The sequence below is a fragment of the Musca autumnalis genome, unplaced genomic scaffold, assembly GCF_047663935.1.
Source record: "Musca autumnalis isolate F117 unplaced genomic scaffold, ASM4766393v1 scaffold_5, whole genome shotgun sequence".
In the NCBI taxonomy this organism is placed as follows: domain Eukaryota; kingdom Metazoa; phylum Arthropoda; class Insecta; order Diptera; family Muscidae; genus Musca; species Musca autumnalis.
Window position 1 is genome coordinate 42,270,283 of NW_027412088.1, and position 17,664 is coordinate 42,287,946.

Sequence of the window (17,664 nt, forward strand, 5' to 3'; positions counted from 1 at the left end):
TTTCGATAATTTTCCATACAAAACCTGAAGTATTTTGCTAAAACTATTACAAGGAAAATAATTTGTCATCGTGAAAGTATATTTGCTTTTTGCGATAAGCAATAGAAATAAGTAGTAGAGCGTAAAAATTAAATTACAACCAAAGAAAAAACACAAAAATTAAAAAGCGTGTAATTCCCGAATCCGTTTAAATCAGTTGAGGTGCATGTGCTTTTCGGATACAGGGAGTCCATGTCTATCAATTTGCATGGATTTTCCCATGTTTTATTCAGCGGCCAAAGTGTGCCATCAGTTGCATCTTACTATTCAAAAAACCTTCAAGTGGGCAAAAATTACGCGATATGCATATGATTATAAGGTGAATCCGATTTCAATGACCGCCTATTAAAAATACGTCAATACAAATTATTTTAGACAGATTCGTCAAGAACTGCGGATGTGGCACCGCATTCTATTTTGGGATAAATAGGGATATTACTCCTGAATCTTTGTAATTTGTGACACACCTTTATCAAATATTATAATCGCGTATAAAGGATTACATTTATGCAAAAATAATCAAAGAAAATCGCGGTTCAATTCGCGGAAATGCCAAAATATATTTTTGCAGATTCTCCTACTTTCAAAGTATCTATATCCGGCGTTTCGTGGATGGATTCGACCGCGGAAGAGCTCATTAGATCCGGCTCGTAAAAAAACTAAAATCACGCGGGGTTCAGCAGTACCTCTACGACAGTTGTAAATTTTAAAGCCAAAAAATAGGTTTTTTCAGAAAATTTACGCACCAAATTTTCGCCTTTGGACTCCTATTACTACGGAAGCTGAGATATACATCGAACGACGTGGAATCGCGAGTTCTACAATCCTATATACTAGTTAGGATTATTATCTAGTTGCACCCTCTAATTATAAGAAATATTCGAAAAACACTGAAATCAAAACTTCAAAGTGTCAGCATCGATTTTAGGAGGATGCAGTGTATATATCCAAAAGTCATACACTAGAACCATGTTGCCCAAGGGGTATTGTTTAGTTCTTTATTTGAGCACAGGTTTGAATTTTGTGTGGTTTGGCCAGAAATCAAAAAAGAACACAAAAAACATGTTTACTTCAACACATTTTTCCAATTTTTTTTATTTTACCACCAACGCAGCTCCCACGAAAATTATTTGTTATGGTCCATGTTATGGACCTTCAATTAATATAAATATATTCATATTTTATAAAATATATTAACAGTTCGCAACTTATTAAATGGTGAACCTCAACTTCAACGATTGAAAAACTTTTTTGAATATTACCATATACACTTTCATACGGGAAAAATGTGCCTCATCAAAATAATGGTTTTAAACCCCAAGTATGTTTGATCGAAATCCGTTTCAGACAATTTGGAGTTGATTAAGCTATGTCCGTTCGTCTGTCTGTCTGGCTGGAGCACACGATAACTCTCGAACGGATTAACCGATTCGGTCCAAAATTTGGTTTCGTAACATTTTGTCCAAACATAAGTTTAAGTTTTAGTTCGGTCCACTCCTTCCGGCACCTCCTCCACAAAAATGTTCGGAAAATTTGTGTGCACGAAAATTCTTGAAGTGAGTAACCGATTTGGCACATACTTTGCACGTCGTGAAATTTGGATGAGGTTCCAATATGGACTCAATCGGTACACTTGTTCGTGTACCTCCCACACAAAGGTTCGGAAAAGTTCAGTTTAGGACCTGCTCTCGAATCGCTTTGATTTTTGTTGTCACAACTTGTATTCACCGCACCCCATACGACGGTATAAGTTTCATCTGGGGCATGTCCATACTACCTGAGCAAATAACCTGAAGAGTGCAAAAAACCCCTATGACTCTGTGTTTAGTGGTCGGAGCGCAAGATAACTCTTGAACGAATCTGCAGACTTGGTTCAAAATTTGGCCTTCGTAATATTTTGTCCAAACTTAGTATAAGTTCGAAGATTAGCCATATCGGTCCACACCTTCAGGTACCTCCCCCACAAAAGTTCAAAAATGTTCTGAAAAATTTTGCGCACGATAACTCTTGGAGGGAGTGACCGATTTGGTCCATACTTTACACATTCTAATACATCTGCCATATGTATATCAGGTTTGAATACAGACTATATTTGTCCACTCATTCGGGTACCTCCCACACACAATTTTGGATAAATTCACTTTAAGACCTGCTCTCGAATCACTTTGATTACGAAGGTAAATGCTTTTTTAGGGGCAAGTCCATACTTCTTGAGAAAACAGCTAAAAAGTTGTCCACACTTAGTTTCAGTTCGAAGATTGGCAACAAATTCCTGTACTTCCCTCCAATATTTAAAAAAATGCCACTAAAATAGTATATGGTTGAATTAAAAAAACACGTTCCATTTGAAAGTTTAAAGAAAGTTCGATGACGGAGAAGCCACTCCCACAGCCAATATGTCTGATGAGCTGCAAAACCAACAGCGAAACTAGTCACATAAATTGTTGGTTGTGTGGTTTCAAATCGTCGGCTATCCTTTTTCACTTGCAAAAATCATCGGTCATTAAACTCAACTCTAAACGAGAAAATGAATCAAAAAAATAAAATGATCTTCGCCCCGACAGGCAAAATTTCAAAGAATATATTTACGCTTGTTTTGTTGTTTCATATTAGAATTTATCAATTATTGTACCACCATTAGTGGAAATTTAAATAATCATGTTCTGAAGGAAATATCATTTTAATTTTAGATAGATTCGGCTCGGTTGCCCATTCATATAATTCCCAGGCTGTTGTTATATAATTATCAATTTAGTTAGTTTATTGTGCGGTTGAAACAACCATTGCTAATCCATTTTCAAAATCGAAAAATGACACAGTTTTTAAGATGTTTAATATGAATTCCTAAATAAAAGAACAAAGGAAATGTTAGAAAATTGAATTTTTTTGTACTATAACGAATGTTTTACACTGGTATAACAGAAAACATATATTAACAAATTTTGAAAAAAATAGAAAAAATGGTTGTTATTCGAATCCCACTACCAAATAGGACTTAACGTTTTTGTAATTATTTATTTTTGTTTTAAATATTAATTATTATTATGCCTTAATAAGGCAAAAATAAAAAATTAATTATTTTATATTAAATATTAAAAAACGAAAATCGCACCCAAGCCCACTGTGCCATTTTTTTTCTAATTTTGATTAGATAGCTGATAAAAAGCAAAAGAAGATTTTTCTATTTGAACCACTATTAAATAAGTTATTATGAGCATATCATTGCATATCACGGTGCTCTTGAAACAATTTTAAATGGAAGGTGCTTACACCTCGGAAATTTTTACGGATTCTGTTACTACAATGTTTAAAGATGAGAAAAATCAAAAAACTAAAAAAATCGCCGGAGCGCTTTTTAAATAAAAAGCGATTTAAGTTGACATTTTTAGGGGTTGTTTAGGTTTTCACAATTTTTCTTAGAAACCGCAAGTCCTATTAAAATGGCGCTAAAGAAAATGTTGTAGCTATGAAAATTCTCTACAAGATTGAGCTTTATGGTATTCTCGTCGGTTTTACCCTTTTTGAGATATAGAAGTTCAAATTTGGACAACTCACATACACATATTCAGACGAACCGGCTAAAATAACAGAAGTAACCGGGTCTGTTCCCCCAAGAAATATAGGGTTCCTTGAAGAGCGAAATTTCTGTTAAAAATTCCAACAAAATCGGAGCGTGCTTAGTAGAGTTATTCCATGTTAGACTCATTTTATGCAAAAATAGCCCATTTAACCCATCTGTGTAATCGAAATCTCAAAGGGAACGATCCCAACGAAAACTCTCCGATTTTTTTGAATTTTTGTCCGAAGGTAGAGTTTGTTGCACTTATTGCGGAAAAATATAATTTTCAAGGACGGCGAATTCGATTCGCCGGTTATTGGACCCGAAAGGCCAGATTTAAAAACCGGGTCAGACCCGTTTCTACTGAACCAATTACTGCAAAGTGGATATCCTTTGAAAGCATATGGAAATACCTAACACAGAGTGTGGTTATTTTAACCATTTTGCCTCATAATGTACTTACGCTGCTAATTTTAATTTGACTTTTAGATCGAAAAAAATTTCGAAAATGGTAAGTGTTTTCTTAAAAATCAAGAATGCCGTTCTTATAGACAATTGTTGAAACTACAACTTTTACTTTGGCCGGCTTTTGATCTAAATTAAAAAAAAAAAACACTGAATAATTCCTCCAAAAACGACCTTTGACCCCGGATAACTTTTTTTGCACACATGGGATCGATGGGTACTATCAGGACATTGCTTCTAATGGTAAACCCTAGCTCTCCACCAACATTCAGCTTTGTGGGAAATGTTGATATTTCCCCCTTATACGCATGTCTATTTTGACTGGGCTAAGATGTCGAAAACATCAAATCGACTATGTGATACCATACACCACTACTTTGCATAAGTTTTTCAAGGATCAATATTTCTTCTATGAGATAATAAATTTATTAGGTAACCTATGTGTATGGCTGCTTTATTACAAAGTAGTTAGAGCGAAGCTTTTCTTTGAATAGCGGTGTGTGAGAAACTGAAAACGCAATTCAATTCATTACAAAACCATGTAAAGTAATGGTCACGGTATTTTCGGAAGATACAGCAGAACACGAATTTCATGTACCGTCTGTATCCGAGGCGTACCTAGCTGTAGAAATTCTTCAGAAATTTAATTACCCAGAAGATGTTACAATGTTTTTTGGGAAACTTTAAAAACTCGGATTTGAGTTAAATATATTACATATGAATTCCTATAAGTATTTTATAAAAAAAAGTACAACAATATAAAATATTGAAATAAAAAGCAACATATTTATGCCTAAAAATCATTACATAATACAAAGTCATCTCATTTTTATAAATATCGATTATAACGACCGCAGTTTATACTGACCGAATTTTGTCGGCCCCTTGAGCGTCCTTATAAGCGATTTCTGTTGTTGTATTAAATATAATATAAAACATAAGGTGGTCTTACTTACACTTCATTTCAAGAGTTTATTAAGACGATGTGAATGCCAATTCGATGCAATTACTACCAACTGCTGCTTTGTTAAATTTGATGCATTTTTGCTATGAATTAACCAACATATTTCTATAATAACATGAGCGTGGTATTAATTCGATCGATAAAGTTTCCGAATCGTTTTAAAAACCTATTAATCGCATAAATAATTGTTATAATAAAAAAAAAAACAAATAAAAATTTATTATAAAATTAAAATTTGAAATTATTTCTTTTTTATGTTATTGCAGCTCTGGTCGCGGTTAAATATAGTGCGTTTATTAGTCTGGTAGAGCCGAAATCATTTGAAGTAAATCGCCCATTTTTATATATGCTAAAAAGTTCTGATGATCTTATCCTCTTTAAGGGCGAGCAAATTAAATTTTAAAAACTCTATAAAAATTTTATGTAAATACAGGAAATGTTATCTATTATATCAATAACTAACTACTCTCATTTTTATTTTTTTGTTTAATTTTTACAGTGTTTTATTTAACTTGCTTTGTTGTCTGTCTGTTTTGTTCAAATCTAGTATCTTATTTTTAACACAGTTGCAGTTGACCAATCGATCTAAGACTTTGCACATTTTTTAGATTTGGATGACAATACATTAATATGAAACCGAAACCAATATGGGTCCATTTTTTCTAGAGCCCCCATATAGCGGTACCACCCAATTTAGTTCAAATCTAGTAACCCAATTTTACCACAGTTGCACTTGACCAATCGAACTGAAACTTTGCACACTTTTCAGATTTTAATGACAATACATGAATATGAAACCAAAGACAATATGGGTAATTTTTTTCCTATAGCGGTACAACCCAATTTCAGGTGTTTTGAGGATTTTGTCTTAATTATACCCTACACCACACTGTGGTAAGGGGTCTTTGTGCATTTGTATGTAACATACAAAAGGAAACGAGATAGACCCATAGTTCCTTTTAGGCATATACATAGAATCACTTTCTGAGTCGATTTATGTATGTCCGTCCGTCTGTCCATGTATTTTTGTTCGCAACGTACAGGTCGCATTTATTGTCCGATTCAGCTGAAAATTGGGGAATATAACTTTTTTATCCATAGGAAGAATGCTATTGCTTTTGGTGAAAATCTGTTCAGATTTGGATATAGCTCCCATATGTATATATTTTCGGTCGATTTCACAAATTTGCTGCACCAAACACGTTATATACTTCCGATTTTAATTTAATTTGGAATGTGTGACTGAATTCGGTGTGGAAATAAATATGCCAAATTTGATTGAAATCGGTTCAGATTTGGATATAGCTCCCTTATATATTTTCGACCGATTTCACATGTTTTCTGTACCACACACGCTATATATGTCCGATTTTGATGAAATTTGGAATGTGTGACTGAATTCGGTCTAGAAATAAATGTGCTAAATTATATCGAAATCGGTTCAGATTTGTATATAGCTCCCATATATATTTTCGCCCGATTTCAGTATTTGCTGCACCAATAACGCTATATACGTCCGATTTTGATGAAATTTAGAATGTTTGACTACATTCGGTCTAGAAATAACTGTGCCAAATTATATCGAAATCGGTTCAGATTTGGATATAGCTCCCATATATATTTTTGGCCGATTTCAGGTATTTTCTGTACCACACACGATATTAATGTCGGATTTTGATGAAATTTGGAATGTTTGACTGAATTCGGTCTAGAAATAAATGTGCTAAAGTGTATCGAAATCGGTTCAGATTTGGATATAGCTCCCATATATATTTTCGCCCGATTTAAGTATTTGCTGCACCAAACACACTATATACGTCCGATTTCGATGAAATTTGGAATGTGTGACTGAATTCGGTCTAGAAATAAATGTGCCAAATTATATCGAAATCGCTTCAGATTTGGATATAGCTCCCATATATATTTTCGACCGATTTCAGTATTTGCTGCACCAAACACGCCATATACGTCAAATTTTGATGAAAATTGGAATGTTTGACTGAATTCGGTCTAGAAATAAATGTGCTAAAGTATATCGAAATCGGTTCAGATTTGGATATAGCTCCCACATATATTTTCGGCCGATTTCACGTATTTTCTGTACCACACACGCTATATATGTCGGATTTTGATGAAATTTGGAATGTTTGACTGAATTCGTTCTAGAAATTAATGCGCTAAAGTATATAGAAAGCGGTTCAAATTTGGATATAGCTCCCATATATATTTTCGCCCGATTTAAGTATTAGCTGCACCAAACACGCTATATACGTCCGATTTCGATGAAATTTCGAATGTGTGACTGAATTCGGTCTAGAAATAAATGTACTAAAGTATATCGAAATCGGTTTAGATTTGGGTATAGCTCCCATATATATTTTCGCCCGATTTCAGTATTTGCTGCACCAAACACACTATATACGTCCGATTTTGATGAAATTTGGAATGTGTAACTGAATTCGGTCTAGAAATAAATGTGCCAAATTATATCGAAATCGGTTCAGATTTGGATATAGCTCCCATATATATTTTCGGCCGATTTCGCGTATTTGCTGCATCAATCACGCTATTTAAGTCCGATTTCAATGATATTTGGAATGTGTGACTGAATTCGGTTTGGAAATAAATGTGCCAAATGATATAGGAATTCCAAATTTCATCGAAATCGGAAATATATAGCGTCTTTGGTACAGAAAATACGTTAAATGGGACGAAAATATATATGGGAGCTATATCCAAATCTGAACCGATTTCCATGTAATTTGGCACACTTATTTCTAGACCAAATTCAGTTACACATTCAAAATTTCATCAAAATCGGACGTATATAGTGTGTTTGGTGCAGCAAATACTGAAATCGGGCGAAAATATATATGGGAGCTATACCCAAATCTAAACCGATTTCGATATACTTTAGTACATTTATTTCTAGACCGAATTCAGTCACACATTCGAAATTTCATCGAAATCGGACGTATATAGCGTGTTTGGTGCAGCTAATACTTAAATCGGGCGAAAATATATATGCGAGCTATATCCAAATCTGAACCGATTTTCACCAAAAGCAATAGCGTTCTTCCTATGGCTAAAAAAATTATATTTCCCAATTTTCAGCTGAATCGCACAAAAAATGCGAACAGTACGTTGCGAACAAAAATACATGGACAGACGGACGGACATGCATAAATCGACTCAGAAAGTGATTATATGTACATATATCCCCAAAACGGACTATGGGTCTATTTCCTTTCCTTTTGTATGTTACATACAAATGCACAAACACATAATACCCCTTACCACAGTGTGGTGCAGGGTATAACAATATCAGCAGAGCTTTAAATCAGTACCAAGCACCGACTATAAAGACGAAATCCAATAATCCCGAATGTCATACTTTATAGCCCACAAAATATGTATCATTTGTAACGATAAGTTCCAAAATGGGATTGAACAACTGACTTATGAATAACAACCTATGCCTGATTTATAAGAAACGAGATGGACTGGAGCCTTTGTATGAATAGCGGTGTGTGGGAAACTTAAAACGCAATTCACTACATTAAAAATCTGGTGAAGTAAAAGCCATGACACTTTGTGGAGATACTGCATAAGACGAATTTCATGTACCGTCACTATCAGAGGCGTACCTAGCTGTAGAAATTCTTTAAAAATGTATTTATTCAGAAGATGTTGCAAACAAAGTCTATTAGGAAACTTTAAAAACTCATATAAATACATATAGGAGGACTTTATAAAAAAGTACAACAATTGAATTTATTGAAACAAAAAACAAGATATACATGTCCAAAAATCACTTTCATTATAATAAAATCTTTTATTGCGACTATCGCTTCACCTTGCTTATTTCACTATCGTTATTTTAGATTTTATTTCAAAAGTTTAAGACGACATGTAGATTCCAATTTGATGCGATTACTACCAACTATTTTATTAAAATTTGATTAATTTTTGTTATTAATCCAATAAGATTTTTCTACAATAACATTAGTGTGGTAGTAAATCGATCAATAATGTTCTCGAATCATTCTAGAAAAAAAAAAAACAGATCATCCGCTAAAAACTGTTCTGTTTAAAACAACAAATATTAATCTATCATAAAATTAAAATTTGACAATATTGTTTTGTTATAGCAGTTGATGTCAGGGTTAACTGCTGTGCGTTCATTAATCTGGAAGAGCCCAAAACATTTGATGTTAATCGTCCATTTTTATATATGATAAGAAGTTCTGATGACCGTATCCTCTTCAAAGGAGAACAAATTAAATTTATGTAAGAATTGTTTATAAAAACAATTAAGTATTATTATATTTCAATAAAAAACAACTGCTGTTTTTTATCACAGCAGAAAATATTTCATAATGTGTTTTATTTTGATACATGCAAGACCTTCTATATAAGTTTCTGACCTAGGCAACACTACGTGCCAGGCGCATTTCCTTTTTAAAGTTTAAAGTTTTTTAGCCTAAATTTTTATTTTACTTGTGAACATTTCTGATCATTTTTCACATTTTTTGAGGTGGAATTTTCAACGATGAAATTAAATCTTTGTATGGCGCTGAGGCACTATCCTAAAGCACTGCGAAAAACTGGTTTGATGAATTCAATCGTGCCGGACGGAAAAATACGGTTACGGAGTTTCGAAAGAGGTTTATAGGATCGTTGCATGTTACGAATAATGTATCTATGCGTATGAGTCCGAAACAAAACAGCAATCGCCAGAACATGCTGTTGAAGCGTTTAAAAACCACGTTCGGGGGGTGTTTCAATTGGAGTGGAAAAAGTGTTTAAACAATTAGTTTGAGCGCATGCAAAATGTACAAATCATGCTGGAGAATACTTTAGAAAAAAATAAACTATTTTCTTATGATAAATGTTCACGTTTTCAGAAACGGTATTATTTATAAAGTGTTTGACATTAATTCTAGTTTTATGGTTGTAGAATTTAAGTAACGACATTATATTAGTGTAACGACAATATGTTACAACTAACAAGTGAGCAAAGGCTATAGTCGGGATGGGACCGACCATGTGATACCCTACACCACTACCCCTGTGCATAAGCTTTTCACTGGTAAACATTTCTTTTAGGGAATATAATCCGACTACCACCAAAAATAATATGCCTCTTTCTCTCTGGGACCCCCATAAGCAACCAAAATTTCGTGACCATCCGATCAAAATTACGACCTGTAGCTTGATTGCAAAAAATGGAAGAATTGGATACATTACCGACTATTGTGGTATCTCCCTTGTTTGACCACCTTCGTCAACCTGCTTTACACCAATGTAAAAGTAATATTTTCTTCTTCCATTGACAGGTTTTGCCGTTGGAATACCACTACTATAAGCCGACATATTCACAAAGAATAAAACTTTGAATTTGTCTCCAAATGAGTTTTTCCCTATTCTGACCCCTAAATATTATCCGACTATCACCAAAATCAATAGGCTTCTTCCTCTGTGGGCCCCCATCTACCCCCAAAATTTTGTCACTATCCGATCAAAATTCCAACTTGTAGCGTGATTACAAAAAAATGGAAAAATTGGGTTTATTACTGAATTTTGCAATATCTCGGTTTGCTCACTTACGCCAACATACTTTGCATCAATATAAACGAGATCTTTTCTTCTCCCATTGACGGGTATTCCTTTTGGAATACTCGCATATTCGCATAAGAAAAAAACGTTGACTTTCCTCCATATAAGCTTTTCGCTTATTCCGACTCCTGAATATTATGCGACCATCCCAAACTAAATTGGCTTTTTCCTCTGTGGGACCCGCATCCACTCCCGATAAATTCGTGACGATTCGATCAAAATTGCGACCTGTAGCGTGATTACAGACAAATCAGAAAATGGGATGCATTACCGACTATTTCGATATCTCCGTTGTTTGAGCAGCTACGACAACCTACTTTACATCGTTGTAAAGACGATATTTTCTACATTCCTTGCCAGGTTTTGCTTTTGATATACCTCTTAAAGAAACAGAGATATTGGCTTTGAAATAAAACGTAGACCTTTTCTCCAAATAAGTTTTTGCCCATTCCGACCCCTGAATATTATCCGACCATCATTAAAATCAGTAGGCTTCTTCCTCTGTTGGACCCCCATTAACCCCCAAAATTTCGTGACGATCCGATCAAAATTGCGACCGGTAGCGTGATTACAACAAAAATCGGAAAATGGGATGCATTATCGACTATTGCCATATCTCTACTATTTGACCACCTACGACAACCTACTTTACATCGTTGTAAAGGTGATATTTTCTACTTTCCTTGCCAAGTTTTGCTTTTGATATACCTCTTAAAGAAACAGAGATATTGGCTTTGAAATAAAATGTTGACTTTTCTCCAAATAAGTGTTTGCCCATTCCGACCCCTAAATATTATCGGACCATCACCAAAATCAATAGTCTTCTTCATCTGTGAGACCCCTATTAACCCTCAAATTTTCGTGACGATCCGATCAAAATTGCGACCTGTAGCATGATTTCCAAAAAAATGGATAAATATTATTTATATTATTAGTCGTATTAACGACTATTGCGATATCTCCGTCAGAGATACGTCACTGAAATTTTGCACAAACTCAGATTGTACCTGTGGGTAATAACGGGCCAAATATGAACAATATCGGCTTATGTTTTGGTATAGCCCCCATATAACGGTACCTTCCGATTTTCGGTATTTTGAGGATTTAAGCCACAATTTCGTAGCAAATTAGCTGTAATTTGGTACTTAGGGTTCCCAGTGGTCACAAAATATTTCCACCAAAAATTATGGACATAGGTGCACGTTTTGATATAGCCCCATGTAACCGTATCTCCCAATTTAAGGTATTTTGAATATCATGACCACATTTTTAAACCAACTTGGCTGTAATTTTGCATTCCGTGTTCTCACTGCGTATAAAATCTTCTTACAAAACATTTTCAATACGGATTTATGTTTCGATGTACCCCTTTAATGGTACCCCAGATTGAATTTTTACTTTTTATCCCATATTTAATAACATATTTAGCTATAATATGGTATTATAGTGTCTCCGGGGGTAGAACTCCTCCTTGCAAACATTTCTCAAGATAGGTCAATATTTTGATTTAGCTCCCATACAAATGCACAGCTAAATTTGTATGATTTTCATGCAAAATCCCTTATTTTAAAAGTGCAGACATCAAAAGATTTGCAACTATTTGCAGCCCTAATGTGGTTATTCCGTATCCAGAGAGTCCAATTTGATTCCCCAAAAAATAATCGAATCCAAGTTCGGCCAAGTTTGCAAGATGCACTCTATGGAACAAGTGCGTACACGCAGAGAAAAAATATTTTTCGCTTTTGTTGGAACAAAAATATCTGTTTTGGTTCCAAAAATGTATTTGTTTTGTTCAAACATTGTAATCCAAATCCAAAAATACCATCTTTTGTTCCAAACATAGAAAACAAAAACAACTTTCGAATTTCCGCAATATTGTTAAAATCGTTAACAATACCGATTGTAGGAACTATCATAATCTAATTTTGTTTACAAAAAGTATTGTCAACCCAGAAAACCAGCCCAGAAATTTTTGATTTGAGTGTATATACTTCTCATATACACTTTTCACATAACTTGGATATAAATGTCGCGTATAATATTGCAATCATTGATGAACACAATACATGGGTTGCTGCATTGGCTGACAACAAAGACAAACAAAAAGCCACAAGCACCCACCACAACATAAGGAATAATTAAACACCATAACAAACTTCGGTATAACACCAAACCTCAAAGCACAATGAAGATAGAAGAATGAAACAAAACAGATACAAATAAAAACAAGAGTATCCTTGTTGGTAATACATACACACAAAAACAAAGATAAAGGCATCATGCCATACAAACAAAACTCACCATAATTGTTTTTTTTTTAACACGGCATCGAATAGCGAGAGAAGAGAAAAAATTGTCGAAGAAAAGAGAGAACTATTGTCCAGTTGACAAAAACAATTTTTGGATTTAACAAAACCCAATTGTTGGAATCACAATACTATATTTGGAATTTAACAATATCTTTACAATACATATTTTGCTCTTCGAATATTGTTGGATCAATCATATTTTTTTCTCTGCGTGCAGGCGCTATTTGCACAGTTTGGCAGTTTTTGGCCTAAACGAACTCAGGACAGCGTGACATACGACCATGTCTTCTTTACAGTGATTTGAAAAAACACTTTGCTAAAAAAGTAAATGTGCTTGTCAACATTTTCACGGGTAATCTGCGGTGCAGCGCTGACTTGGGACTCAATGATTTCATTTGATTTCCGTATATCAAGAAAAGAAGGCGTGGTCAACGATTTTCGTCGCCTGACCATGCTGTTAAAGCCTTCAAAAACCATGATTTGGAGGTGTGGTAAAAGTGCTTCAATAACACTGTGACACAAAATGGAACTCAAAGTCTGGGGTGTGTAAATTCTTTTTGGGGGTGAGAACCCTTGATGAGTATATACAGAACCCCAAAGGGCAGATCCTCCGTGAGTCGAAATTTTGAGTTATGGCGTGATGAATTTTTCACTTCAGACCCTATAAGCCATCAGAAATTAGCGTCATATCTTTGTTCGCTTTTTTTCGTAAAACATTTCGACCTTCTAACTCTCTTCCTTCCATGTCCTTTTCGTCCTTTATTTCAAGAACCGCAATAAAAGTACAACAAGATGACATTTTTCAGCTTCGATATGTTTTGTAAAAATGTCGTCCAGGTGCGGCTCTCATTGACATCTAATCGATATTGTCGCATTTTCATGGTCCTTTTTGCATTTGCCTGCGAAAACGCGACAATATCGTTTAGTTGTCAATTAGAGCCGTACCTAAAATTTTCTGAGCGACATTTTTGCAGAACATGTCGAAGCTGGAAAATTTCATCGTGTTGTACTTTTATTGCGGTTCTCGAAATAAAGGACATTGAAGGAAGAGAGTTAGAGGGTCGAAATGTTTTACGAAAAAGATCCTCATTAGATTTGACTGAAGACATGTCATATCAAAAACAAGATAAAAAAACGGCGAACAAAGATATAACGCTAATTTCTGATGGCTTATAGGTCTGAAGTGAAAAATTCTTCACGCCATAACTCAAAAGTTCGACTCACGGGCGGATCTGCCCTTTGTGGTTCTGTATATACTCATCAAGGGCTTTCAACACTAAAAGGAATTCTCCACCCCCCAAAATTTCGGTTCACAGAGTAATTGATTTGAACGCTTGAAAAAAAGTATTAATAATCTTGGAGGCTACTTAAGGAGCAATAGAACTATTTGTGGTGGTAAAAATTCGCATTTTCATTGTTAGGCCAGGTCTTATTATTAGGTCTTATTCTATATAAGTTCAGAATATTTCATGGTGGAGGGTATACATAGTTCGTCTCTTTTATTTGTTTTTTACAGTGTTTTTTGATTTTGATTTTTTAGAATTTATTAATTGTGTGGCCAAATGCAAGAAATATAGAAAAATACACTCATCTATCCCAATTTGCAATGTGAGGAATTTTATTTAAATGTCGTTGGTATATGTCTGCCTGTGATGAACAAGGAGAGAGACTAATAATAAAAGTAGACCATCTGAAATATAAATTGATACCATATATGTTGCTGTCAGTTTCATATGATAAAGAAAAGCATCAAGCATGAACTAACTAGGCCTTAGTTTTTCGTCATATTTTTTAGTTTTTAGTCAAAGTTTTCAGAAGATTAAAGTTAAAATAATACAGAATTTGTCCATGATTTTGGCCCAATAAGCTGAATGTAGCTTTGAAGTAATCGATATAGATTTATGAAATTAATGAATAACTTTATTATCTCCTTAACGATTTTTGATACGTGATAACACAGACGACCTCGTTCCGATTTTGCTTAGTTGTTTATTTTATGACAAAAAAAAAAAACAATTTTTGCCCAATTGTGTATCAATTCAAATTTAAATTGACTGTTATTTACCCTTTTTATCTCCCAATATTGGCCAAAGTTTTAGTATAACGCAATAAATAGCGCTTCTTCGTTTTAGGTATATTGAAAATGTCCATAAAATTAATTAATATTGGTTTTTTTACATTTTATTACAGCCACTTTTATAGTTGACCGTTGCATGCCCATAGTTGTGGAAGAGCCCAAATCATTTGAAGTTAATCGCCCATTTTTATATATGCTAAGAAGTTATGATGATCTTATCCTTTTCAAGGGCGTACAAATGAAATTTTGAAATGTTAAATTTTTAAATTTCTATAACTATTGTTCCGAAGATAAAGTATTAGTTTTCATATCAATAAAACAACTACTCTCAGAGCACAAAATATTTGACAAAATTTGTTTTATTTTTGAGTTTGGTAAGTATTTCTTAATGTATAAAATTTGACAATATTTGTTAATCTTGAATACATAGTAGTAGTTTTGGTATAAGTGACATGTTATATTTATGTCCTAGAACATTTTTCATATAACACTGTACAACAAAATTCAATTTTTTATATATATTATTTATTTATTTATTTATTTTATTAATCCATTTTGTAATAAAAGGCCTAACAGACCATATATAAATATTACATAGCTTTCTAAACCTGAGTTATAATAATTCATAAAAAATAAAAAAAACGCATTGTACATTCGATGATATGATATATACGTACATATTAATACTAAATAATATTTATTGGCTCCCCAGCCACAAAAAAATTTAATATAAGGGTGCTTAATATCCACGTTAACAATAACTCGTTTATTTGATAGTCAAATTAATTTATACTGCGCTGACATACAAAAATTTTAGGATGCAAATTGCTGCAGCAGTTTTAATCGAAAAACATTATTTGAATGTGAAAAGACTCTTAGTTGATAGGGCAATGTGTTCCAGCATCGTGCGACCCGAATCAAAAACGATCTTGTATAATTGTTTCTATAGATCCTAGGTATAACTATTTGAGGGTTCCTCGTTGAGTGAGAAAAAGCGAAATTCGTCCTAAGTGATACTGGTTTGCCACTGCATATTATATTATAAAAGGATAAAAGATTACGATAGTTAATGAAGTCGTTAAATGAGCATCCAATAAAACGTTTAACATATTCGGAAATATGTTCTCTTCTACGAACATTGTAGACAAACCGAACTACAGAATTTACGATTCTACGCAAACGGAGAAGATGAACACCAGTAGCACCGGACACTATCTCAATGCCGTATAAGATTGAAGACATTAACAGAGTATGGGCCAACTTTTCCTTTATATAGCAAGGTAAATATAGATTACATATATAAAATCTTCGTAAAGAAGACCACACTTTTCCCGATAAAATGTCAATATGGTTTTTAAAAGATAATTCATTATCAATTACCACTCCTAAACATTTATGATGAGAAACAAATTCAACATCGTTATTGAGCAATTTTATATCAATAGTAGGAAACGGATTCTTAAATGCTCCAAACATCATGGCTTTTGTTTTGGTGGGATTTATTGTTAGTGAATTAATGGATGCCCAATTTGAAAACTGGTGAAGGCACGTATTAATGCGATTCTCAAATCTTAAGGATGACTCATTGTTACAACTAAAAAGAAGAAAAATGTCATCTGCAAATTGATAAGTTATGCATGACTCAGAGTCAGTGACATCCTTAAGTTCATTTACATACAATATAAATAAAAGTGGTCCTAATACCGACCCTTGTGGTATACCACTATAGGTCGAAACCGTATCTGACTGACAACCGTTTATAGCAACAAACTGAGACCTACCGCTGAGGTAGGAATACATAAGCCTACACGCCGTGGACGAAAAATTAAATGTATTCTTAAGTTTATTTACCATAATGACATGGTCAATGGAGTTAAAAGCTTTTGATAGATCAAGAGCAACAAGCACGCTTAATCTGCCTTCATTGATATTTTGGCGTATATCATCCGTTGCCTTTATAAGTAAGTGCGTAGCGCTGTGCCCTCGCCGAAATGCATATTGGGTATCAGATATTTGACTAGACGTATACTCCAAAATTTGATTTTTCATTAAAATTTCAACTATTTTAGACACTGATGGTAGTATAGAAATTGGGCGAAGGTCATCCGGACAGCTTACATTACTCATTTTGGGGATGGGGACGACCCGAGCTGTTTTCCATGCGAGTGGAAATGTTGAGCTTATTAAGATATAGTTAACTAAGTGCAAAATAATGTCACAGACATATGGGTATATTAACTTTATAAATTGTATGGGAATTTTATCAACCCCTATTGATTTCGAGTGAATTTTACACAAAGCTTCAAAAACTTCTGCCTCCTCAACGCATCGAAATGAAAATAACGAGTTGGATTCTACATCCTGCATAAACTCCATTTCCCCCGCAGGTCTATGATCACTGATTATAAAGGAACGATTTATGTCATCCACATTAATATCAAAATCAGAGCTTTTTTGGTTAACATACCCTGCCGTTCTAAGCAATTTCCAAATGCCAGATGCATCTAACCTACCAAATAGACCTGCAAAGTATTTCCTTTTTGCCCTTCTAATAACAGTCCTAGCCCTGTTTCTATATTTGCAGTAAATAGTCCAATTTCTCTCACAACGGTCTAATTGAAATGCATTAAAT

At 34.0% G+C, this 17,664-nt stretch overlaps 1 protein-coding gene across 3 annotated transcripts in view; it reads left to right on the forward strand.

Moving 5' to 3' along the window:
- Positions 1–15,375, forward strand: part of LOC141405527 (antichymotrypsin-2-like) — a 167,941-nt gene extending 152,566 nt beyond the window's left edge. The window contains exon 4 of one of the 3 annotated variants that reach the window (XM_073989936.1): positions 15,146–15,375. In XM_073989936.1, coding sequence (XP_073846037.1) covers positions 15,146–15,282 — 137 coding nt within the window. In that variant the 3' untranslated portion in view covers positions 15,283–15,375. Of the gene's footprint in view, positions 1–5,293; positions 5,515–9,178; positions 9,337–15,145 lie in introns of those variants that run through there. The other 2 variants (XM_073989933.1, XM_073989937.1) reach the window with 2 other exon arrangements.
- Positions 15,376–17,664: the final 2,289 nt, after the last annotated feature.